This window comes from Taudactylus pleione, unplaced genomic scaffold (assembly GCF_031769625.1).
Source record: "Taudactylus pleione unplaced genomic scaffold, aTauple2 ptg000170l, whole genome shotgun sequence".
In the NCBI taxonomy this organism is placed as follows: Eukaryota; Metazoa; Chordata; class Amphibia; order Anura; family Myobatrachidae; genus Taudactylus; species Taudactylus pleione.
Window position 1 is genome coordinate 7,353,211 of NW_028284572.1, and position 25,939 is coordinate 7,379,149.

The following is a 25,939-nucleotide window of genomic DNA, read 5'->3' on the forward strand; positions in this document are numbered from 1 at the left end:
TTTGGGGGTTGGTGCATGTGCTGGATGTTCCATATCAAACATCCAGAACATGCAGGATGATCAGACAACGATATCTGATCGCTCCGTGTGTACGGAGCTTATCACTCGCTCTATCATCTATTTATCTATATCTATCTATCTATCTATCTATCTATCTATCTATCTATCTATCTATCTATCTCTATAATCTATGTATCTATCTACTTCTATCATCTATTTATCTATCTCTATCATGTATCTATCTATCTATCTATCTATCTATCTATCTATCTATCTATCTATCTATCTATCTATCTATCTATCTATCTATCTATCTATCTATCTATCTATCTATATCCTCTCTCTATCATGTATCCATGATCTATCATCTATCTCTTTCTCTCTTATCGTCACCGCACAATAATATCAGACACAACCCCGCCTCCCGAGCGTCTCTTTACACGTGACTGTGTGACGTCACTCTGCGTCGTCGCCTAGTAACCAGTACAGCTTCCCTAGTATCTGATTAACGGGCTTCCAGCTACGGACGGACAGACAGACAGGCGGCAGCGGGGGGACAGACCACCGGTCTCCGGGAAGGTGGGAGTTATGTCAGAGGATATAGTGATATCATAGACCTGTAACAGGAAAACGCTCATATGAGGGGAGGAGGGGGCAGCAGGCGGGAGGCAATAAGAAGACCATGTTATGTTATGTACACAGAGGATTATCGTTGTAAACGAGGTTTAGCTGTTCCATGCCACCTATCGGAGGGACCACAAGGCTCAGAGTGCATTGCATCCTGGGCTGTGTATATGTGGTGGGATTTTTAAGCTTACATACTGTTACATATGCTGTAACTAGTGTGGACTGAGGTCAGAATGAGCTGCAGGAGGTATAAGTCTCCCCGCCAGATAAATCTCACATCACTGTCATACATACAGATGTGAAAGCATCATTATGTATAATATAGCACTGGTACAGAGTTGGGGGGAGATGTATAAAACCTTGGAGAGAGATGAAGTACCAACCAATCAGCTACTACAGTACTATAGGGCCTGATTCATTACGGATCGTGGCTGCGATTACACGCAGTCTCACTGCGATGATATGCTAATCTATTGCAATCGCTATGTCGTAACAGCGCAACATAAGCATGCCTACCTTATCTTACACACATCCGTAATGTTTAGCAACACTGCAAAACCATCCATAACATCAAGTACAATCGGAGCCTCGCATACTTGTGCAAGGTCAGACCTTACTCAGGAATTGCTAACCTCATCGCACACAGTAAAAGGCCAAGCTGCACATGGCATCGCAGTGGATAATATATGCATGCCCCTACAGCGGCATTCAAACGCACTAGCATGCTGACATTTGAATGTCGCTGTAGGACTTTCCAGCTCAGAGTCCAGATCTTAACCCCATTGAGAACCTCTGGGACGAATTGGAGCGACAGGTGCGTTCTAGGCGACTCGACCATCTTCAGTGTCACAGTTGGTCACATAAGGCTGAATGGCAAAACTTACTGCTTGCTGTTGTCCAGGAAATTGTGGACAGTTTCCCAAAGAAGTGTGTCTGCAGTAATCACTGCACGTGGTGGACCTACAAAGTACTGAAGTCAATAAAACCTCGTTCTATTTGCTGTCATTGTCCAATTACTTTTGTCTACATAGTTTATTAAAAATAAACGCCTAATAGTATAGTATTTTTGAACACTTAATTGGGCAAAATAATTGTTTTAGCTGCGGCTGTTTCTTTTGGATCTTTCCAATGTTGCAAATCAATTGTTGCTCCATTTGGGCGTTCATAGCCACGGCTGCACACATTTCTGTTAGCAGCCTCCTGGGGTGGCGAGTAGAAATGTGCGATAAGTAGGCTGTTTGGGTGCCCAAAGCAGGACTAGACGGGGTTAGGTGCAATACGCGGCTAAATCCTATACTTTTAGGTGCACATATGCGGCACTGGCGGCCGAACGGAGCAACAATTGAATTGCTCTGTCAGGTGCCCAAAAAATATTGAATTGCCCTCTCTGTAAGAAAATCTAAAGTGGCAAATGCGCACTTAACAATTATAAATCTAAGATGAGCTTATCTGTTTAGGGGGCAGATGTATTATAGCGGCACTTATCGTGCCTCTTTACTGAGGTGTAGCAGAAAGCACTAAAGATGAGATGTATGAACATCTCATCTGCCGTAGCGGGGGAGTGAAAGCATCGAGAGATCCTGTGTGTGCAGCCCCCAGAGCTGGCATTCGCCGTAGCAGGGACAGTGCTGTCCCTGCTGTGGGGCTAGGATAATGCCTGCTGCTGCTGTCGATATCGGTAGCTGCAGCTGGCAGAGCGGTCAGGCAAACTGACCGTTCATACATTGCCCAGCACATCGGGGCTGCTATCTTGTAGATAGCAGCACTGATAATTACAGGGTCGCATAGCGCCCCAGTGTCAGCTCACATGATGTGCACTGATACGTGCTTCGGTGTTTCATACATCTCCCCCTAGATGTGGTATGGTGATGGCAGGAACTCCAAAGGTACTTGATTTTTTTTCAGGAGTTCCTGCCTTCACCATACCACATCTAAACAGATAAGAGCACTTGTCACTTTCATTTTTCTCACATTGAGTGTTCAAAAATACTACACTTTTAGGCACTTGTCTTTTTATACTTTCCACATAATATTTCTGAATGCCTGATATATTTGGGGATTTTTTTATTTAATTTTTTTCATATTTATTTTGGTTATATTTCATGTGAGCCCAAATATAATTCCCATTGTCTTTATTTGTTGTTACAGTCTGCAGCAAAATAATTGAGGAACAAAGTACATTAGCCAGCCTCTGTTGTACTTTGCATTATGGATGACGATGATGAGAGTCTCAATACTTTCCTTGCTTACACAAAGAGCCCTAAAACATCAAAAAGAACTTCTTTCCAGGTATAGTTTACATTTATATTTAGCTATTTAAGTATCTTGTGAAAGGTTACATTTGAAGGACAGGTGTTTATTTTCAACCTTACTAGCTGTGTAAATACAGTAAATATGAGGTGTCAAGGTAACACTTCATGGATAAATTAAAGTAAGGTCCGCCTGTGGCGTAATTCGTGGAGGCAATGGAAGTGTTTGCCTTCTGGTCCCAGAATACCGGTTCCTGCAGGCAAAGTGTGCCTGGTCTTTGGATCCTAGGCTGTGTGCTGTCTGTATCATTAGACATACTGGCCCTCATTCAGAGGCGGTCGTAAGAAGCTCTCTCTGAATGAGGGCGGCCGCTTCATTTTTGAAGTGCGGCCTCCTGGTCGTTAGTTAAGCTGTGGGTTACCACCCACAGCTTAACGACCGACCAGGTTGATGGTCGCGATGGTGATCACCACCGCGACCATCTGGGCTTACAACCAGTCCCTAAGGTTGGGTCTGGGCACTCGTAAGCCCCAGGGAGCTTTCTGCTCTGATGGAGCAGGAAGCCCCCACTGACATCACTGATGATGTCAGTGCGGCCGCCCACAAAATGGTAGGCATTCGTTAAGGGACGCCTCCGTTTTGGAAACCACCCCCCCCCGGCCCGCCTACCAAACAGGGCAAGCTGTCGATCAACATCGACAGCCGCCCTTTGGTAGCGAGCTCCGGAGCGACAGAGTTTCTCTGTCGCTCCGGGGCTTGCGCTCGCACAGTGCAGCTACTGCGCGTGCGCAGGACTAACCATCGAGTTGGTTACGAGCGCATCGGCGCTTGCGACCGACTCTGAATAAGGTCCACTGTGCATCCCCTCCTCCTGCATTTCAACTCCAAAGAAGGGGAAGGAGATGCATGTGAGGAGACCTTTCCTCTGGTTATCAGTGGTTAAGTTCTGCCACTGACCTCCACTCACCACTTTTCATGAGTCCCCCTCACTCACACACAGTGGACGAAGCCAAGTTGTGGGCTGAACCGATATAAAAATGCTGCCTTTCAGTTCATTAGGAAATAGTGACTGAAGTACAGAGGTGTCACTGTTCCTATCACTGCTTCTTTTGTTTGTTTGATTTACTCTACTCTGTGATTCATCACTCCATGACATTAAAACAAGAAAACTGTAGTATGCTTTCTGTTTTAAACTTTCAAACTGTTACAAATAACAAGCTAGAAAGCCCCTCATAATTGCCTATGCCTGTTATTTAGAAAAGTCCGCAGACAGTCATGGGGAAGAGCACTGCCTCATTTTCAATGCTGCTGGGCAGTGATAAAGAAAACTTAAGGTGTTTTTAATATGGAAATAATAAATTCAAGCAAATAGGCCTACCATAATAATTCACAGCAAATTTTATTGACAGTCAATACAATTTAAAGTTTGAGAAACTGCTTGAAACTGCTCAGTTCTCTGTTGAAATGTTCATACGCTGCTCCTGGGGTAGTGACACCATTTGGGGTATGATGTTGTGCAGCGCCAGGCCAACTGTAAGTCATTTATTATACAATTACCTGTGCTCGAACTTAATTTTACATTATATTTTCTAGAGGCTGAATAACTAAGATGGCGCCGTGATTGTTGTCTGTAGCATCGCCTTCTCTGAACTTGTTAACATGAATACAACAACCACTCCGTTCTGAACAAAAAATAGAAAAATTCCGGCTCTAACCTCTCAAGAAAGAGAGAGTTCAAAAAACTATTTTTACAAGGTGTTTTGGCTGCTGCTTCAATAACCAAATGGTATATACTGCACAATACCCATAAATAAATAAACACAATAAATAAGAAATAAAGAAGTGCTGTCCAATTACATAAATATTTAATAAAAGTAAAAATATAAAATCACTTGGCCGGTGATACAATTAAACTATAATCACACAAATATGTTAAAAGTCATATGTCCGGAATTAGAATAAATTAAATACATTAGCCACAAAACACAGTGAATAATCAGCTCCCATTCAGCAGTATAACAATATCTCAGTATATAGCACAAAAAGAGAATTAGTTATGAACAAGTTAAATCTCCAATCGGGTCAAGCAATTACAAGCTGTATATTGTTAGTTTATATCCTCCAAGCGAAGCACAGCACAGAATTAGTGATTAGTAGAGCTGTAACCCAAACACTTCAAAAGCCGTGTACTGTTAGTTTGTACCTTCCAAGCAAAGCTTATTGTATCCTTCAAGCACAGCTTATTGGCAATAAAGCACAGCACAAAACGGTTGAAGTGGTTTATAGCGCTGTATCTTTAGTATGTGCAAAGCAATTCAAAGGCTGTGTTTTGTTAGTTTGTGTCCTCCAAGCGCAGCTTATTGGCAATAAAGCATAGCACAAAACAAAATAAGTAGTTAGTGAAGCTGTACTAGAAGGTGCAAACAGTTCAAACGCTGTATATTGTTAGTTTGCAGCACAGAGTGGTTATTAACACCACAATTAAACACTTGTAGCATACAGTCACTTAAGGGAGAGTGTTAAATATTTAACCCTATTTAGGACAATTGAATTTAATACATATTGTGCCCTCTCTATTTAATGTGGAGTCTCTTTGTATATATTATTATCCGCTATCAATGAAGAGGATCCATATGGATGCAGAATCTCTAATTAATATAAGAACAGAGATGATCTGACCACTGTACTTCTTGAAGCTGTCAGCTTTTACTGTCAGAAATCCAGACCAAACAAATACAATAGACAGTTGGCTGGTGATCTCTATACTGCAGTGGTTTCAGTCTCCAATACTCCTTTTACACCAGAGCTAAAACCCGGGTTATTGCAGGGTTAACCCGGGCAGCTACTTGGTGTAAAAGGGGTGAGGGTAGGATCACTGGGTCGAGTGACCTGGCAATCCAACCCAGGTAAATAGCAGGGTTTAACACGGTCAGACACGGAATTTTGGTGGAAAAGGGGTATAAGTGTTTCTCTGCATCTTCCTGAGGAAGATCTATTAAGAGGCAGAAAAATGTGTAGAGACCGATACTGTTACCATATAGAGAACACTGGCCATCTATTTATTGTAAGTCTTCAATTGCGCTGTTAATATCCACTCTTTGCTACAAACTAACAATATATACAGTAGTGTTGAACTGTTTGCATTGGACAGCGCATCTTTTTTCCTTATTTATTTTGACCACACAATTTTGTCTGTTCATAATTAAGATAAGTCCTGTGTGTATATATATATATATACACACACACACACACACACACACACACACACACACACACACACACACACACACACACACACACACACACACACACACACACACACACACACACACACACACACAGTCAAAAAAGATCCAGCACTCAGGTATGTAAACGACGTGATCCAGTGCCTTTCCCAAATACAGTATACCAAAGACAAAGTGGATGGCACCTGGACATAAATGGTAAATAAATACACTGGCAGCACAGCCCTTGTGATCGATGTTTAAGGGGTTTACTCTCTCTATATATATGTATATATATATATATCTATACACAACACACAGAGGCGGCACTCAGAGAACTTCGTAGGATACAAGGAAGGTGTGAAGGTTTCATGCAAAAGCATCATTAAACCTTCACACCTTGTTTGTATCCTACGAAGTTCTCCGAGTGCCGCCTCTGTGTGTTGTATGTATTGGGGACTCTGGGCCTGATTCAGAGCCGGACGCAATTAGCGCTCGCTCGTCCAGAAAATAGGGATGGCTATTCAAATGAACCGTTCGCTGTTTGCGGTCTGTTCACGCCTCTAGGTCTGAACGAGCGAACAAAACTTGCGGTCGTTTTTTGGGAAACTACGCCCCCTGGCTGCTCGCATCCTACGTCATGTCCGCTATTTTACATGAATTTCGGCTGCACTGACTGGTTCGCGAATGCGTATAATGATCCGTACGCATGCGCAGTTGGGCAAACATCGCTCGGAGCGAACGAGCTGCCGCTTACGAGTGGCTCTGAATCAGGCCCTCTGTTCCCTGTAAGGAGTGCACCGAAGCAGGTGCATTTGATTCCACCACTGTGAGTGGCGGGTCACTTGTGTATCTATACTGTATAGATATATATCATGTAACTCATTAACAAAGTGTTCCGCGATGGAATGTAGTAAACCTGTCCACCTCTCATAGCCTTATACTAACTACTGTACTTGTTATTGTCATGAAAAAGATTTTCCCTCTCCTTTACTATATATACTGACGTGCCATTTTCTGTTATAGGACGAGCTGAAGAAGGCAGTTAGTTCTCGGGTTGCTCGACAACAGGCTGTAGAAGAGTCTGACAATTCAGATTACTCGGAAGAGTTTGACAGTGACGGTATGCTAGTTCATGCAGCTATTCTTATATGTATAAATATCCGATTTAATAGATTTACACAACAACTTTGGGTAACAGTCACATCCCACTGGCCATCCCTTGCAGTATTGTAACTTGGCAAGCATCAGTTAGTCATTTAAAGTGGTTAGGTTTTAGTGGGTAGGATCTACCTATTGTTGCTAAATGACAACTTGTAGAACCACAATCCACTTCTATTCTGTTGTGATAAAAGATTTTGTGAATTTCGCTTAAGCAACAAATGTCATTACCAAATGTTGAAATATAAAATATAAATATTGTATGATAGTAGTTGCTTTTGGTTTGTGTAGCAAATTGGAAATATGAATTTTGTTTCATATAATGGTGCATTTGAAAATGCGGTGTTGCTCCCTACATTTTAGGCAGCCACACAACTATTTTGGGATCACTGGTCCTACCTATATATCTAATGGCTAGGTTGTGGCTTTCTGTTTGCTCTATTCCCCTCCTTGCATTATACACTGTCCCTAATCAACCTACTCCCATAAGTAGTATGAATACCTAATTATCTATACACCCTAAATGTCGCTATTTAGCATTATAAGTCGCACAATAAATAATTGCTTTCCAGACTTTGATTGTGGTTCCAAAGCACAAAAAGATATTATTCACCAAAAAGCATATAGTTACACGCTGTGATCTAAATACAATTAGCACAAACAAATTATACAATCACTAGGTACAGTCGAATACATATGCATGCGCTCTGGATCCAGGTTTCTGGCATCAACTATGAAACCTCCGTCAACAGAAAAGTAAAAGATGACTACCAGATTCAGAGTGCTTGTTTATGTACCCTTACAGAGATAGGCAATACAATAGAACAAGTTGGCATAATCCCATTGGTTCTTCTTATATTTTGCAGGGTTGTTCATATTATATGTTTTAGTAAATGTATGTATTTATATAATGAGGACTTTTAACATTGTTCTATTGCGTGGGAATCGCACGACGTTAAATAATAACATCACCGTATGTACTGATGGATTTGCTAAAATGGCATTGGGCGGCCATTCGCAAAATGGCGTCTCGTTGCCATTCGCAAAATGCTGTCGTGCAGATTTTAATTTTAACAGATTCTGTCTTAGCCAATCATCCGTCTTCGACAGTCCACCCTTTAATAGCAAACAATACGCTATCACACTCTGGGTCTCATTCAGACCCTCTCGCGAGCACAGGACGCTCGCAAGCGGGTCGATGTTACCCCAATGCGCATGCGCACGACGGAGGGAGCTCTGTCGTGCGCATGCGCAAGACCCGGACAGCGATAGCCAAGCTGTCGCTCCGGGTCTCGCACCAAAGGGGGCGTGCTGTCGATGGTGACTGACAGCACGCCCCCTTTGGTGGGCGTGCCGGGGCGTGGCTGCCAGACGGAGGCATTCCCATGGGAACGCCTACCATCTGGGTCCGGCCCCACTGACATGCCTAGTGATGTCAGTGGGAGTGATTTTGGCTCTGATAGAGCCAAAATCACTCCAGGGCTTGCGGCCACGAGACCCTACCGCAGGGTCTCGTCGCAAGCCCGATCATGGACGCTCGCATAAGCTGTGGGTGGTAACCCACAGTTATGCGAGCATCCAAAAGGCCGCTCCACATTTAAATAGTACGGCCCTGATTCAGAGCGAGCGCTCTGGTCAGAGCGTCCGGCTCTGAATCAGGGCCTCTGGTCTTAAATTAATTTAGGCTTACACTATGACATATTATTTAATGTTATATTATGGGATGGCACAATGTGGTTCTTAAACCATAAATAATGTGTCTCTGGGAGGGACATAAAACTACCCTTATACGCACACCGCGAATCTTGGGAGATCATGGGAGAGATGTGGGGATGCATCTAACCTATAAAGGAAGTCTTGGAGGGGATTGGGACTTACATTATTTAAGATGTTTAAACATAACATTTCATAATACATTTCATGCATGTCTAAATCTATACATCATCTGATGGTACATTCTAGTTCAGGGTTGTAATGCAGTCCATCATTTACCTCAGTATTCATATTGTTATTACTAACCACCATCATAATTTCATTTCATCGATTAATTTTAGTTTTACATTTTCCACATTTCAACACAGTAGGAACACACCTGACACATAATCCAATTACTAAGATGACAACCAATATAAGGATCAGGAGTTTACCTATACTAGCAACCATTTCCTGGACCCACTCTCCTAGACCGGAGAACCATTTCACTCGGTTCAACCCATTCTTCTACCTTCTCCTCTACTTCAGCCACTGAAGCATTATGGTTCTTCCGAAATTCCCATTTCAGCTGCAGAATTTCGTCCATCTTCCGGTCTATCATCTCCTTGGGGTCACTAGTATTATTTGTAATATATGTGCAACACTTTACACCAAATTGGGTTGGCCAATGTTAGACAATATGCTCCAGTGACAGATGTTAAATAATTTAACACTAGCCTATGTTGCACAAGTTCTTTCTTATAAGCTTGTAACTCCCTACCTGTATACCTAAACGTGTCATCATACATCTCGGTGATATTATCTATTAATTTAGCAAGATCTTGAATATATCTGAAATTTAGGGTACCCTGAGCGATCCTGGTGGGATCCAATGCGACTAAAACTTGAAAGCCAGTTGTTTCACTAATTAACTGTGTGGCTTTATGTACATCACCAGGTATCATGTTTCTCTGTCACGGTGTTCATACTGTTTGTGAAGATGTGGTGATGGTGTGTATTTTATGAATACCAAGCATTTCACCATGTGTAAGGGTCATAACTTCTGGATCTACTCTTCCCAAGTAACACAAACCTTCAGAACTTGGAGAGAGCCACTTATATGCTTTTCTACCACATATAAAATTTACATCATTGGGGAGAACATAAGGGATAGTAAACATCATTATCATCAAACACATTTCCCTAGCCAGTGATCCAACTTCAGGTTCTCCCATTTGACTCAAACAAGTTTCTGGTTGTAATACCTTGGCACAGTACCCTTCTGGTACAATTTCCTTGGTGGAACTTAGGGGGTCATTCAGACCCGCTCACGAGCAAAGGACGCTCGCAAGTGGGTCGATGTTGCCCCACTGCACATGCGCACGACGGAGGGAGCTCCGTCGTGCGCATGCGCGAGACCCGGATAGCGACGGGCTCTCCGTCGCTCCGGGTCTCGCACCAAAGGGGGCGTGCTGTCGATGTTGCTTGACAGCACGCCCCCTTTGGTGGGCGTGCCGGGGGCGTGGCTGCCAGACGGAGGCGTTCCCATGGGAACGCCTACCGTCTGAAGCCGGCCCCACTGACATCACTAGTGATGTCAGTGGGAGTGATTTTGGCTCTGATAGAGCCAAAATCACTCCTGGGCTTGCGGCAGCGAGACCCTACCGCAGGGTCTCGTCGCAAGCCCGATGGTCGCGATGGTCAAAGACCATCGCGACCATCTTTTTGGCTGCTCACATATGCTGTGGGTGGTCACTCACAGCTATGCGAGCGGCCTGGAGGCCGCTCCATTTTCAGGTAGGAGGGCACTGATTCAGAGCGAGCGCTCTGGTCAGAGCGTTCAGCTCTGAATCAGGCCCTTAGTGTATATTTATACCAGAAGTGTCTTCCACCTGTTCTAATTTTGCGTAAGAGTTCAAGATTTATAAGTTCACTATCAGCTCTTAGTAAGAAGGTCATCTTCTGGTTATTCCCAGTCACCTCCCAAATTCCTGCTTCATTTAAGTTGGTGAGGTTCATACATAAAAGTGATCTATCTACTTGGTACTGGTGGTGTTTAAAATGAGGTGGTTTGGACTTAAGAAATTTTCCATCCAGTGCATCCCCTCTTTGTAATTCTAAAACCTCAGAGACATTTAATGGAAATGGCACTAACCCTACATTATGCTGTCCTTGAGGCACGTGAGAGCACACCCAACAGTCAGTTTGGTTTAAAACTTTGCCCACAATGATAATCCTCTAAAGGATACCCACCCCAATACGGGTTATACTTAGGTCGACAACGCTGGATGCATCTCTCATTGACCAGGGACCCACAAAACTCACACATACAATAATCCTCAGACGATAGACCTTCACACTGTCTCCGAGTTTCCAAAATAACAGATCTCTTAACAATTACTGTACTGGGTTTTGTCAGATACCGCCCTTGTGACTGTATTGCTGCTTCTCCCAACTCCACTCCATCGATATCACCATCAGCTCCCAGCTCCATTCTCTGTCCTCCGTCACAGAAACCAGAGATCCCGAAACAACCCAGGATGATGAGAAGTCTGGGAGAAAACACAAAGATAACCACAGCAGACCACTCCATTGCTGAAAACAATGATTTACAAATTTCTTTAGCTCAGGTATCTCACTGTAACCTTTAACCCTCCCGGAACAGACTCGCAATTGACAGGTCCACGTTATCTGCTTCAATTCCGCCTTGTCTCTCTACCGGTTGGTTGACCTTCTTACAGTAAGTGGAATGGACCCAGGTGTCTCTCTCTGCGACTTTCAAGGAAGTTGTACTTGTCAGCAACACCTGATACTGACCTTCCCACCGATCTGTCAAACAACCTGAATGCAAGAAATTTCTGATCATAACAAATTCTCCAGGTTCAACATCATGACAGTTTGTTTCATGCATATCATGTGACAACAATTTTAGTTTCTGCTGTTGCTGCTTTAACTGTTTACTCATTGTTATAAGATACCTTACAGTAACCTCGTTGTTACTTTTCAAATCTTCCTGCCGGCTTATAATCAAATGAGGTTGTCTACCAAACAGTATTTCAAAGGGAGACAAATTGAGAGGGGGTCTAGGAGTTGTCCTGATGCTATGAAGGACAAGTGGTAGTGCTTCTGGCCACCCCAGGCCAGTTTCTGCCATGATCTTACTTAATTTATTTTTAATAGTACCATTCATCCTCTCCACCTTGGCACTGGCTTGTGGTCGGTAGGGGGTGTGAAGTCTACTATTAATACCCATCAACTTACACATGTTTTGGAAGACATCACCTGTGAAATGAGTACCCCTCTCAATAATTCTAGGGATACCGTATCTGCATACAAACTCCTGAACAATTTTCTTAGCAGTAAACGCAGCAGTATTAGTGGCAGCTGGGTATGCCTCAAACCAATTCGAAAACACATCTGTGCACACTAATACATACTTGAGATTCCTGCAGGGTGGTAATTGGATGAAATCAATTTGTATTACCTGAAAAGGTCCATTGGTCGGAGGATTGTGGGATGGCTCGGTAGCTATTGTTTTGCCAATGTTTTTCATCAAGCATGTCAAACAGGACATTGCTCTCTTTTCTGCTTGGGAAGACAAACCCCGGTGCACACCAGTATGCTCTCACCAATTTGCATATACCTTGTTTTCCCAAGTGAGTCAGACCATGCACTGCCTCAGCCAGGCTTGGGTAGTACGCCTTGGGAGCCACTGGCTTACCTTGTCCATCTCTCCAGAGTCCAGAGGACTCTTGCCCACATCCCTTGGACCTCCAGACTGCCTTTTCCTGAATGGAACACAAATTTTGCATCTCAATTTCTGCATATCAATCATTTGAAACATCATTTGGTTAATTGGCATGTTCTCTTTTAAACCTGCTGCCCATTTGGCGGCTTCGTCTGCCCTGTTATTGCCCAGTGACACCGGATCGTCCTCACATGTATGGGCTTTACACTTAATTACGACCACTGCCTTAGGCAATCGGATCGCTGTCAATAGTCCTTTTATATGTCTGGAATGTGCAACTGGTGTGCCTGCTGCTGTCATAAAATTTCTCAGACGCCACAGAGCACCAAAATCATGTACTACCCCGAAGGCATACCTAGAGTCAGTGTAGATATTAGCAGATTTTCCTTTTGCTAATTCACACGCTTTTCTTAGTGCCACCAGCTCCGTCACTTGGGCAGAGTGAGGTGGACCAAGAGGTTCGGCTTCTATGATGTCTTCGTCATTTACAACAGCATAACCTGTACATAACTCTCCAGTGTCAGTCTGTTTATGACAACGCCCATCCGTGTAAAATGTCACATCTACATTTTCTAAATGTGTATCACGTATGTCAGGTCTTGCAGTAAAGGTCTGATTCAGATATTCCATACAATCATGTGCATCAATATACCTGCAGAACTCACATTCCACCAGCGACTCACCTCTCTCCACCCTTTGTGCATCCTGGTGCACATATGGTAAATACGTTGCTGGATTTAACGTACTGCACCGCTTAATGGTGATGTTTGCAGGGGCTATTAGGGCTAGTTCCCATTTTGTGAACCTAGCTGTGGAGACATGTCTGGTTTGGGCAGAATTTAGCAAAGCAGATACAGCATGGGAAGTATAGACAATCATATCATGGCCTAATTCTACATCCTCAGTCTTACTGACCAATATAGCAGTTGCTGCTACACTTCTTAAACATGTTGGGAGTGATCTTGCCACAGTGTCCAATTGTGCACTGTAGTATGCTACGGGCCTACTGGCATCACCATGTTTTTGTGTGAGGACACCTGCTGCGCAACCATTAGCTTACGTACAGTACAAATCAAAAGGTTTTTCATAATCAGGTATTCCCAATGCAGGTGCTCTTGTCAGACTATCCTTAAGGTTAAGGAAAGCCTGCTCTGTTTCCTCTCTGTGTACGACACGATCGGGGTTTGAGGAAGAGACTAAGTCCTGTAATGGTAAAGCCAAAAGAGAAAAACCTGGGATCCACATTCTGCAGTATCCACACATTCCCAAGAAGGTACGGATTTGCTGTTGGTTCTGCGGCAGTGTCATGGTCTGTAAAGCCTGGATTCTGTCAGTGGTCAGATTGCTTAACCCCTGGGTTAGGCAATATCTCAAGTATTTAACCCTGGACTGGCATGGCTGTAGTTTGTCCTTAGCAACCTTGTGTCCTGTTTGCGAGAGATGAAGCAATAAAAGTTTAGTATCATTTAAACATGACATAAACGAATCAGAACACAACAATAAATCATCCACATATTGTATTAGATCAGATCCATTGGCAAGTTGAAAAGATTGTAAACAGTCGTGTAAGGCTTGGGAGAAGATACTGGGGCTGTCTATGAAGCCCTGGGGAAATCGTGTCCATGTGTATTGTACCCTCCTGTATGTAAATGCAAATAGGTACTGACTGGATGAAGAGGGACAGAGAAGAAAGCAGAACAGAGGTCAATGACAGTAAAATGGGTTGCATTTGGTCGGCTCTGCATGAGAGCTGGATTCGGCACTATGGGGAATTGGCTTTCTACTACCTTATTAACCCCTCTAAGGTCTTGTACCAGCCTATATCCCCTCCCACCACTCTTTTTCACAGGAAAGATGGGACTGTTGGCGACATTTGCTGTATGGACTAAAGTTCCCTGTTGTAATAACCGCTCAATTATGGGATAAACCCCTATCTCTACCTCCTTTAACGGGTACTGGGGAAGTTTTGGAGCTTGCCAACCGCTTTTTAGATTTACCATTACCGGAGCTATGTTTGCCATCAATCCAGTGTCCTGTCCATCTTTGGTCCAGAGGGACCCTGGTATCTGAGATAACATTTGTTCTACTTGAGATGGATTTTTATCTGAAACAGTAGAGTGAAACTTTTTACCTTTGGGGAGTGTCCAGTATATACCTCACCTTGTGCGCAACTCTCTCTGGGATATCTAGAAATATACCATCAGGGGTACAATAAATGACACATCCCATTTTACATAACAAATCCCTTCCCAGTTGGTTGGTAGGGGCCGCTGCTGCCAGGAGAAAGGCGTTGCTGGTATGCAATGGACCGATAGTAACCTCTGCAGATTTGGTTAAAGGATAATGTTGCATTTTACCCGTTACACGCATTGCTGGTACTGTTTCGCTGGTCACCTGTAAATTAGATGGAGATTTTATCACTGTTCTGGTCGCCCCTGTGTCTACAAGAAAAGAATGTTTAGTACCAGCTACATCAATTAACATTACAGGTTCTTCTCTAACATCCCCAGTTAACCTGACTGACTATAGACTACAGGTGTGACCTGACCCCTAGAGCTGACTATCTTCTTCCAGCAAAGCATTCACTGCTGCGAAATGAGCAGGTGATGGCTGGAATTGTCCTTTCTGTGGGTATGTCAGTGTTCCCTGTGTTTGGCGTTTCCCATTTCCTAGCCTTACAGAACTTTATGTGGCCCTCCTGGTTACATCTATAACACCTTCGTAGTTGACGTGTTGTAAAAGGTTGTTGTTGTGTGGATTGGGGAATGAGGAAAGATTGTGGTTGTGTATAGGGATAGGGGTTTGGAGGTTGTATGGGATGGGTATATTGTGGCTGAGTGTGGTAAGAGTGCTGCAGTGTTATTTGCATTCCTTCCAGAGCTTGGATACTAACAGCCATTAGTTTCTCGCTCTGCATTTCTCTCTTCCTAAAGATGTTTTTATCATGTTCAATTATAGATTCCCTGAGTGTGTCTACTGTAACTCCCCTCCACCCAGGAAACGAGGTAATACCACTCGCCAATCTTTATTGGTTGGCTCATGAGCATTACCTAAATCCTTTACAAATCTCTGGCACTTTGCTAGTTCTTTCCTAGGGTCGGGGAAATCTGTCATTATAGAACGTAGTTCTGCTCTTGTCCATGGACAATGCAACGCTACATCCCTTGTGGCCACTACACCATGCGCATCCAGATTCTCATTGGGAACAGTTATTGTCCGGACGGGATGGATGCCTGCCATAATGCTACCTTTGGCCTGATTGCCTAGTTGAGGGTTCAGCCTACTGCTACTACATATGGTATTAGTAATCTCCGCTACGGTTAAAGCAGGTGTTAATACTTCCTGTACTGGTGGGGCTACCTCCATTTCTGGTACTAGCGGGGCAGCTACCTGTGCTTGCTGTGGTGGTACATTTAACATTTGTGCAACATGGGAAAGAGCGGACATCACAACAGGTTCATCATCTGCATCATAAACATGTTCCTTATAGTTACTTAGAAGAGGGTACAAATTACTTGTTACATTTTTATGAGATTTTAGATCGACTGTACCTACACCCCCATCCGCATAGGGCGGTGGTGGTGCGCGTACACTACTGACATTACCTTCCGCAACGCTACCTTGCTTTGCATGTGCGCTATTTTGCGGCTCACACGCAACGCTATTTGCTTGCGCGCTCCCTTGCGTCGTGCACGAGACGCTAGTTTGCGTCACGTGCACACCGCTAAGCCACATATCCCCCTCGTGCTGCCACAACTTCAAGCAATCGTTAAACTTTACCCTTTTCTTCAGAGACTTCACTAAACATATACTGTCTCTGAGATTGTTCAGAACCTCCGAATCATAGCTACCAATCTTAGGAATAGGTGTTCTACATTTCTTGGTCATTTTGACCCATATGTCTTAGTACGCTGCAGCGTATGCACCATACTTTTTAAACATAACATACCTGGCCAATCCTAATGGCCCTTCCATCTGCAGCACATCATCGACCATTACTAGAGATGGCTTCGCACCCATCTGGGAAAACGCTTGGCAATTTCTAGAAAATTTCAATTGGTGAACGATTTTCAAAGAGCAACGTTCACTCCCTCCCGTTATATACACAGCAGACCCACCTGGCATTACAGTCAGCTTGCACAACGGGGAGCAGACTAACCACCTATTGTAAATTATTCTACTTGCGGCCGTATTAAACCAAGCTTCAGCTGCTCGCTCGTTCCCGCTATACCCCACTTCACCTCTACGTTATGGTCCGTGTGTATACACGAGGAGTAAAGTAACCGCCTAGCTAATTATTTTACTTGTGGTGAATTCAACTCCAAGCTTCACCACTAGCTTCCTACTTTGCGTTTACTCCCACTGGTAGCATCTAGAAGTTCCAATAACCTCTACCCTTGCCAGCAATTTCACTCCCATGACACCCACTTCACAATCACAATTTATATAACCATGCGATCCGATTGCATTGCCCAAAGAATCTAACTGATCAATGGACTTTGCGATTAATGGATGCCGGACCAAGAAACCCCTTAGTTTCTCGATAACCTAAACCACAATGTACCTGCTTTGTACACTGGCCCAGTAGTTTGTGCTGCCCCATCGGGCACCTACCGAGTTTATACTGAGGTTTAACAGACAGTAACCTCCACTTACACTTAAGCTGGCCACACATCTAAAGATTATCTGTCCAACCAGCCAACTAGTTGATTGGTTGGAATGAAAATATGGAAAGGTATACAATCAGCAATTTGCTCCCAAACGCTGGAAAATGGACCAAAACTGTTTGAACAAATAGTTTAGCTCAAACATTTAACAAACTTGTCTGAACGATCATTTTCATCTGTTGTCTGGCATTTAGGTGCAAATTTCTGATCATCATTTAATCCCATACGTTACCAGATTTTCATTCCAACCAATCAACAAGTTGGCTGGTTGGATGTAAGTTGGACTAGTGTGTGGCCAGCTTTAGGCTTAACAGACAATAGCCTCCGCTTTGCAATCACACGTTTCAATTATACACTCCTTTTCTGTACAGAAAATAAAAACCTTTTTCCCTTAATATAGCAGTATAATTCAGAGGTTTTAACAAGCAATCACGCTATACATACAATGACCGTTGAACACGCAGCAGCAATCATGCGACTTCCCTTTTTAACACTAACCTTTATCAATGAAGGAAAAAACTTTTTCCTTCCTTGTCCCTGGATTCTAATCAGCGCTCCTTGAACTCACACAATAACGGATAGCGGTCTCTCAGCATCAAGTGGTAGCAGGTTTTCAAAGGCACAATGCGTTCTTTGCTGCGTATGGCTCCTCCACCCTTTTCTGAGAGATCAATAACCGTGTGTTACCGTGTAAATTGGTACCGTGATCTCACTCTACGAGCCCCCAACTATGAATACCTAATTATCTATACACCTAAATGTCGCTATTTAGCATTATAAGTCGCACAAGAATGGTTCCAAAGCACAAAAAGATATTATTCACCAAAAAACATATAGTTACACGCTGTGATCTAAATACAATTAGCGCAAACAAATTATACAATCACTAGGTGCAGTCGAATACATATGCATGCGCTCTGGATCCAGATTTCTGGCATCAACTACGAAAAATCCGTCAACAGAAAAGTAAAAGATGACTAGTTACCAGAGTCAGAGTGCTTGCTTATGTACCCTTACAGAGATAGGCAATACAATAGAACAAGTTGCCATAATCCCATTGGTTCCTCTTCCTGGTTCTTCTGTTATGATGCAGTTCATAGGTCAGTTTGTATTGTAATAGTTCAGCCTCCAACAGCTCTTTGTGTCCGTTTTCCCGCCGAAGAACAAGTCTAAACTGGCTAATAAACATTACATTACAGAGTACATTTCAATGCCTATCTCTCTATGATACATAATTCACAGACGTATGTTGCGATTTCCTTGCCGATGGAACCGGAAGTCTGCAAATAAACAGTGGTTCAGAATAACACCAGACACGGTCTGCTTATCATGTACTAAACCTTAGATCTTAAATACAGTCAATTCATAACATAATTAATATTTACTATAACCTTGAATATTAACCTTAATGCTAGGGAACCTTTCTATGTAAGTGTGTAAGTGTAGGAATATTAAGAAAAGACGCTAGTCTACGTGTTTGTGAAGTACACCGTGGTACGTGTTTTGCACGGTTGTTCATATTATATGTTTTAGTAAATGTATGTATTTTTATAATGAGGACTTTTAACATTGTTCTATTGCGTGGGAATCGCACGACTCTAAATAATAACATCGCCGTATATACTGATATTCTGTGAGATTCGCTAAAATGGCGTTGGGCGGCCATTCGCAAAATGGCGTCTTGTTGCCATTCGCAAAATTGCGTTGTGCAGATTTTAATTTTAACAGATTCTGTCTCAGCCAATCATCCAGCTTTGACAGTAGATAGATTACTGCTTCTCTTAATTAGCACCCACATCTCATGATATTATTTATACTGCCTTCAATATTCAGATTTTGTTTCTTGGCTATGGATTTTTCTATATTCATCACCTAGATTGTTCTGGCCTGAGTCAAATAAACTTTAAAATGTCCATTTTGGTATTTGAAAGATAAGCTTAAATAGGGTTAGGTACGGGATCCCGACAGTCATGACGCAGATGGTAAGAAATCAGACAGCGGCATCCTGACTGTCAAAATCCCGACAGACTTAGGTAAATATTATAACCCTTACCCTAACCCTCTCTCTAACCCACTATATATCCAAGTTAAAGAAACACCACTTTCCTAAGTAGCTATGGGAGATGCTTGCTAAAAACACCAGAACAAACAGATTGTGCCTGATTCTGAGTTTCGAACGCAGAGACACCCATGTAGTTTGTCGGCCACATGTCTGCAACTTTATGCAGATGCCGCTATTGGTCCTTCACTAGTTTACAGCCATGCATCTGAATGTGCAAGGGCTGAGAAACCCACTTTGAGCTTCCTTATATGCTCAAATACTGTCTACTGTGTCTTTAGGCTCAACCATCGGTCACACCATCGAAATTTGCACCAGCACCATGTTAGGTGCATATTTTCCATCAGAGTATGGCCTCCAATGTGAGCAATTGTTATGAATCTAGGAGAAGGTTCACCTTTGACTTAAGGCAATAGTGCTGAGGATTATATGAAGCGATAGGAACAACTGAAGGAAAGTCCTTGTCAGGAGTGAGACTGGGTAGCCCAAAATTGAAGCAATAGTGCTGAGGATTATATGAAGTGATGGGGACAACGGAGAAGATAGTCCTTGTCAGGAGTGAGGCTGGTAGCCCAGTTGCAGCCTTGATGGCTGATTGATGAACGGCAAGGTTGTGGTCTGGTGACCAAGTCACAGTCTTGAGCACTGATGTTACTGGGCAAGGTTGTGGTCTGGTGACCAAGTCGCAGAATTGAAGGCTGATTGATACTTGAAGCAAGGTGGTGGTCTGGTGACCATGTTGCAGTCTTGAGGGCTGATTCATACTTGGCGAGGATTGCCGTGAACCTTGTAGCAGAAAGTCCACACAGACACTGAAGTGTAACTGAGGCTGCAGCAATGTCTAAGAGGATGGAACCAGTCCGGTCAAGGCAGAGATGACAGAGCAGCCAGGTAGGAGGATTCACAGAGTAGAAGCGCGGCGTCCACGTCTCTGAGCAACATCCCTGAGAGAGCTGCCCGGAGAACTGTTGTCTAACAAGATGCGGCGATGGCTTGTGACAGGACCCCCCCCTTGAAGAGGGGTTAAGGAACCCCTAGAACCAGGTTTATCAGGAAAGTTCTCAAAAAATCTTCTTTTCAAGGCTGGAGCATGTAAAGATCTCTCGGAATTCCAGGAGCGCTCTTCTGGCCCGTATTGCTTCCAGTGAATCAAGAACTGAAGGCCTCCTTGTGAAAATCTGGAATCTAAGATTCTCTCCACGATAAATTCTTGATGGCCCTGGATGAGAATAGGCGAAGATCCAGCTGGTCCTCTGGAACTGAACCTTGCAGAAGAAAAAAATGGTTTGAGCAGAGAGCAATAAAATGTATTTTTGATTTTGAGTGTGTTGGGTAATTTCAGATGAAAGGCAAAAGGATTAATCTGAGAGATGATTCTGTATGAACCAATGAATTTAGGACACATCTTCATGACCAGTGGCGACTGTTGATATTCTTAGAGGATAGCCTGACCAGATCTCCAACCTTGAAGCGGCATGGCTTATGGTGTCTATCAGCCCATGTCTTGGAGCAACAAGACGCTTTGAGAAGACAATTTCGAAACTTTTTTCAAACAGACCGGAGTCTAGAGACTGATGCAGAGAAAGAAGTTCTAGTTGAGCCAGTCTCAAAAAATTTAACTCTAGGATGCAGCCCAAAATTACATAAAAAATTGAGAAATGGAGGAAGATGAATGGCAAGAATTATTGAAGGCAAATTCTTCTAATGGTAAATGAGAGAACCAATCATTTTGGTATTTGGAAACAAAACACCGGAGATATTGCTCCAAGGATTGATTGACTCGTTCTGTCTGTCCATTTGATTGAGGATGGTATCCAGAAGACAAACTGAGGCTGATGCCAAGACCAGAACGAAACGTTTTCCAAACACGTACCACGAATTAAGTCCCTCGATCAGAAACAATGTCCACCGGTAATCCATGAAGCCTGAAAATATGTTGAATGAATAAAACAGATAGCTCTTTGGCAGAAGGCAGTTTGGAGACTGGAATGAAATTAACCATTTTACTGAAATGGTCAACAACTGTCCAAATGACCGAGCAACGAGAGCATGAGGGAAGATCAACAATAAAGTCCATTGCAATATGAGTCCAGGGTTTTGTCGGAGTAGGTAGAGGAAGTAAAAGACCAGAAGGAGCAGTATGAGGAAATTTATTTCGGGCACAGACGTCACAGGCCAAAACTAATTCACGAAAATCTTGGAACATGGATTGCCACCAAACTGAGCGGGAGAGTAACTCAGCAGTTTTGGAGATGCCCAGGTGACCAATAGCTTTGGAGGAATGGAAGTCAGACAGAACTGCTTTGTGAAATCTCTCAGGGACAAAGAGTAATTACTTTGGTTTCCCAGAAGGAGCTTCAGACTGACAGACAGAAAGAGCATCTGCTAATTTCCTAGTCTAGGCCAGATGGATATGAGAAGCGGGAATGATAGTTTCCTCCAAAACTGTAAAAAGGCTGAATGGGTTGAAAGCTTCATGAAAGAGCATACGCCTTGAGATTTTTGAGGCCGGGTCAAAAAGAAATAATATAGTTGAAACGCATGAAGAATAAGCCCCAACGTTCTTGCCTGGCATTTAATAGCAGTCTTTATATAAGCCAAGTTCTTATGATCCGTCAACACTGTAATCGTGTGATTAGCTCCCTCCAGCCAGTGCCTCCAGTCTTCAAATGCCCAATTGATAATTCCCGGTTACCGACATCATAATTTCTCTCAGCTGCAGCAAATTTCCGTGAGAAGAAGGCACATGGATGAAATATATTATCCCTGAGGTCCTTTTGAGACAAAATAGCACCTACCCCAACTTTGGAAGCATCCACCTCAACAATAAAAGGAAGATCCGGATTGGGATGACGAAGATCTGGAGATGAAATGAATGCTGTTTTCAGTGAATTAAAGGCTTTTAGTGTGGTAGGTTGAACCCAATCTAAGATGGCTTTGACTTTGCTTGGGTCCATGGAAAATCCTTATGAGGAGAGGATATATCTCAAGAAGGAGACTTCCTTCACCTCAAACTCACACTTTTCTGGTTTGCATACAAATTATTTTCTTGGAGTTTCCGTAGCACCTGTCTCACATGCTGGCGATGTTGTTTTAGAGACTTTGAGTAAATGAGAATGTAATCTAAATAAACAACAGCGAAAACTCCAAGATACTCCCTGAGTACATCATTTATGAAATCTTGGAAGACAGCTGGGGCATTGGAAAGACCAAATGGCATGACAAGATATTTATAGTGGCCAGAATGGGTATTGAAAGCTGTCTTCCATTTGTCTCCCTCCTTTATCCGGATCAGGTTGTACGCTCCTCGCAAATCTATCTTGGAAAAGATAGATATCAGAGGCAAAGGGTAAGAGTTCTTGATAGTTATCTAATTCAATCCCCGATAATCAATACACGGTCGGAGCAATCCATTCTTCTTCTGCACAAAAAATAAACCCGCTCCAACCGGCGATTTGGATGGTCGAATAAAACCCTTTCCCAAAGCATCTTGAATGTACTCCTGCATAGCCTTGTTCTCTGGAATGGACAAGTTGTACAACCTGCCTTTGTGAAGTCTTGCTCCGGGTAGTAAGTCAACTGCACAGTCATAGGAGCGATGTGGAGGAAGAGTATCCGCTTTCTTCTTAGAAAACACTTCAGCTAAGTCATGATAGGGAGCAGGAATAGCAGGTGACGAATCAGGCTGAACGGTGGCAGCAAGTTGAACAGGAAGGATAAGACATTGTGAAGAGGTGGACCCCCATTGAAGAACTTCACCTGTCTGCCAGTTGATAACAGGGTTATGTTTCCTGAGCCATTGTAGCCCCAGAACCAGAGGACACTGAAACAGAAGAAAAGTTATGTTTTATGAATGTAAGGCACCAATGGATAACCGGATAGGAGGTGAGTGGGAGTGAACTCCTTTGGACAAATTATTACCATCTAAACCAATAACAGACTGGTTGAGGTAAGGGCTCGGAAACTAACCCTAATGTGTTAAAAAGTGAAAAGTCCATGAAATGATCTGCTGCACTGCTGTCCAAAAGGCAGACATTGGAAATTGTTTATCATGAACCTTGTTAACTGTTGGAATAAGGACTGAATTATTGGGAGATACAGATGCAAGGTCTAGATGTAGCTCTCCCTCAACATCTAGACCTTGCCTTTTCCCGACTTCACTGGACAAACTAAGGCGGTATGTCCTTTTCCTCCGAAGTACAAACATAAGTCTTGTGACTGTCTGCATTTCTCCTCAGAGGAAAGACAGAAAGCACCTAGCTGCACGGGCTCCTCTTGATCAGGAGGTGTCACCCAGACCGGCGATCGTAAATTGGACATAGGCAGTTCTTTCTCAAGTCTTCGTTCCCAAAGTCGTCGGTTAGTACGAATGGCCAGGTGCATAAGACCATCCAAAGTCTCAGGAGCAGGGTATTGAACAAGAATGTCCTTTATTTGGTCAGAGAGACCCAAACGAAATTGACTCCGGAGTGTGGGATCGTTCCATCCACAGTCAACTGACCCATTTGCGGAACTCTGTGCAATAGTCTTCTGCTACTCTCTGCTTTTGTTTTAAGGATCGAAGGCTAGCTTCAGCCATAGCTTCCTTGTCAGGATCGTCATAAAGAAGTCCAAGTGCAGAGAAGATATAATCTACAGATTGAAGTGCTACATGAGTGGAGGGAATTCCAAAAGACCAGGTTTGAGGAAATCCCTGAAACAGCGATATAACAATACCCACTCTTTGGGCTTCAGAACCGGAAGATCTTGGTCGCAGCCTGAAATATAGCTGACCTTAAAGTTCAGAAAGTCTTTGCGTTTACCAGAAAAACCATCAGGCAAATTCAACTTGGGTTCACAAATAGCAGCCTGAGCGGACGTAGCTCGTGAATCCTCGACCCAAAAATAAAGTTCCTGGACCTTTTGGGTGAGAGCCTGAATCTGTGCAGCAAGGACTTGGGACGGATTTTGAGTGGGCTCCATGATATGGTCTGAGGATCCTCAAACACAATAGTGGAAATTATATTTTGGCCGGTGATAATGTTGTGAATCTAGGAGAAGATTCACCTTTGACTTAAGGCAATAGTGCTGAGGATTATATGAAGCGATAGGAACAACTGAAAAGGAAGTCCTTGTCAGGAGTGAGACTTGGTAACCCAAGGTTGAAGCAATAGTGCTAAGGATTATATGAAGCAATGGGGACAATGGAGAAGATAGTCTTTGTCAGGAGTGAGGCTGGTAGCCCAGTTGCAGCCTTGATGGCTGATTGATGTTTGGCAAGGTTGTGGTCTGGTGACCAAGTCACAGTCTTGAGCGCTGATGTTACTTGGTAAGGTTGTGGTCTGGTGACCAAGTCGCAGCCTTGAGGGCTGATTGATACTTGGCGAAGTGGTGGTCTGGTGACCAAGTCGCAGCCTTGAGGGCTGATTGATACTTGGCGAGGATTGCCATGAACCTTGTAGCAGAAAGTCCACACAGACACTGAAGTGTAACTGAGGCTGCAGCGATGTCTAATAGTAGAGTCCACCCGGATACTGCAGTGCGGCTGAGAGCGCCGTGAAGTAGACGCTGAAAGTCCACACAGACGCTGATGTGCGGCTGAGACTAAAGGGATGTGTACAAGAAAACACAAACATAGTAGTGCGGTTGAGACTGCTTTGATGTTTAAAGCAGAAAATCCACACAGACGCTGAAATGCGGCTGAGACTGTAGATACACGCTGGCAACAAGAACTGGAACACACAGGAGCATGAAATTCCACCCACAGGAACCGGAAGGCACGTACTGAAAGCTATCACCGGCATCCAAGCAACTGGCAAGCGGGAAAGGAAAAGAGGAAGGAACTAATCCGGTCAAGGCAGAGATGATAGAGCAGCCAGGTAGGAGGACTTCACAGAGTAGCAGCGCGGCGTCCACGTCTCCTAGCAACGGTCCTGAGAGAGCTGCCCAGAGAACTGTTGTCCAACAAGACGCGGCAGCGGCTACTGACAGCAATGAAGCATCTAAGCTTGCAACCACTTCAGTGACACGCCTGCGACATTCCATAACATACCCACAAGAAGGACAATTCCTGTGCATTCTCCTACCCACCTCTCAGGAATGCCTAAGACATTTCTGAGACCATGAGTCTCAATCGCAGTCATGACTATTTGCGCACAGATTGTTAGATGCATGTGCAGTACAAAAATATTACTCAACAGCGTCTGTCTTTGGTAGTGTGTCCAACTCTTAATCAGGCCCACTATGTTCTGAACTTTGGGCCTCATTCAGCCTGATGAATGCAGATTTCCGATAGTCTGGAAGCTGTGTGTGCGCAGGACTTGTTCTGCATATGTGCAGAACAAGACTGCGTAATTAGACTCAGAGCAGCAGCAGACTGTCAGTGATTGACAGTCTGCTACCATTTTGGGGGCAGGGAGGGGGCAGCGACGGGCTCCATTATTCAAAATGGAGGTCTATCGCCGCATTGGGTGGGATGGAGGAGGCCAGGATCATTACTTGTCAAGGATCATGCAGATGATCTGATGCTATG

The 25,939-nt window shown here is 43.6% G+C and overlaps 1 protein-coding gene across 1 annotated transcript in view; it reads left to right on the forward strand.

The window, feature by feature from the left end:
* Positions 1-499: 499 nt before the first annotated feature.
* MAP9 (microtubule associated protein 9) overlaps positions 500-25,939 on the forward strand; it is a 312,585-nt gene continuing 287,145 nt past the window's right edge. The window contains exons 1-3 of the mRNA XM_088475315.1: positions 500-579; positions 2,776-2,916; positions 7,128-7,224. Coding sequence (XP_088331441.1) covers positions 2,836-2,916; positions 7,128-7,224 — 178 coding nt within the window. The 5' untranslated portion in view covers positions 500-579; positions 2,776-2,835. The remainder of the gene's footprint in view (positions 580-2,775; positions 2,917-7,127; positions 7,225-25,939) is intronic.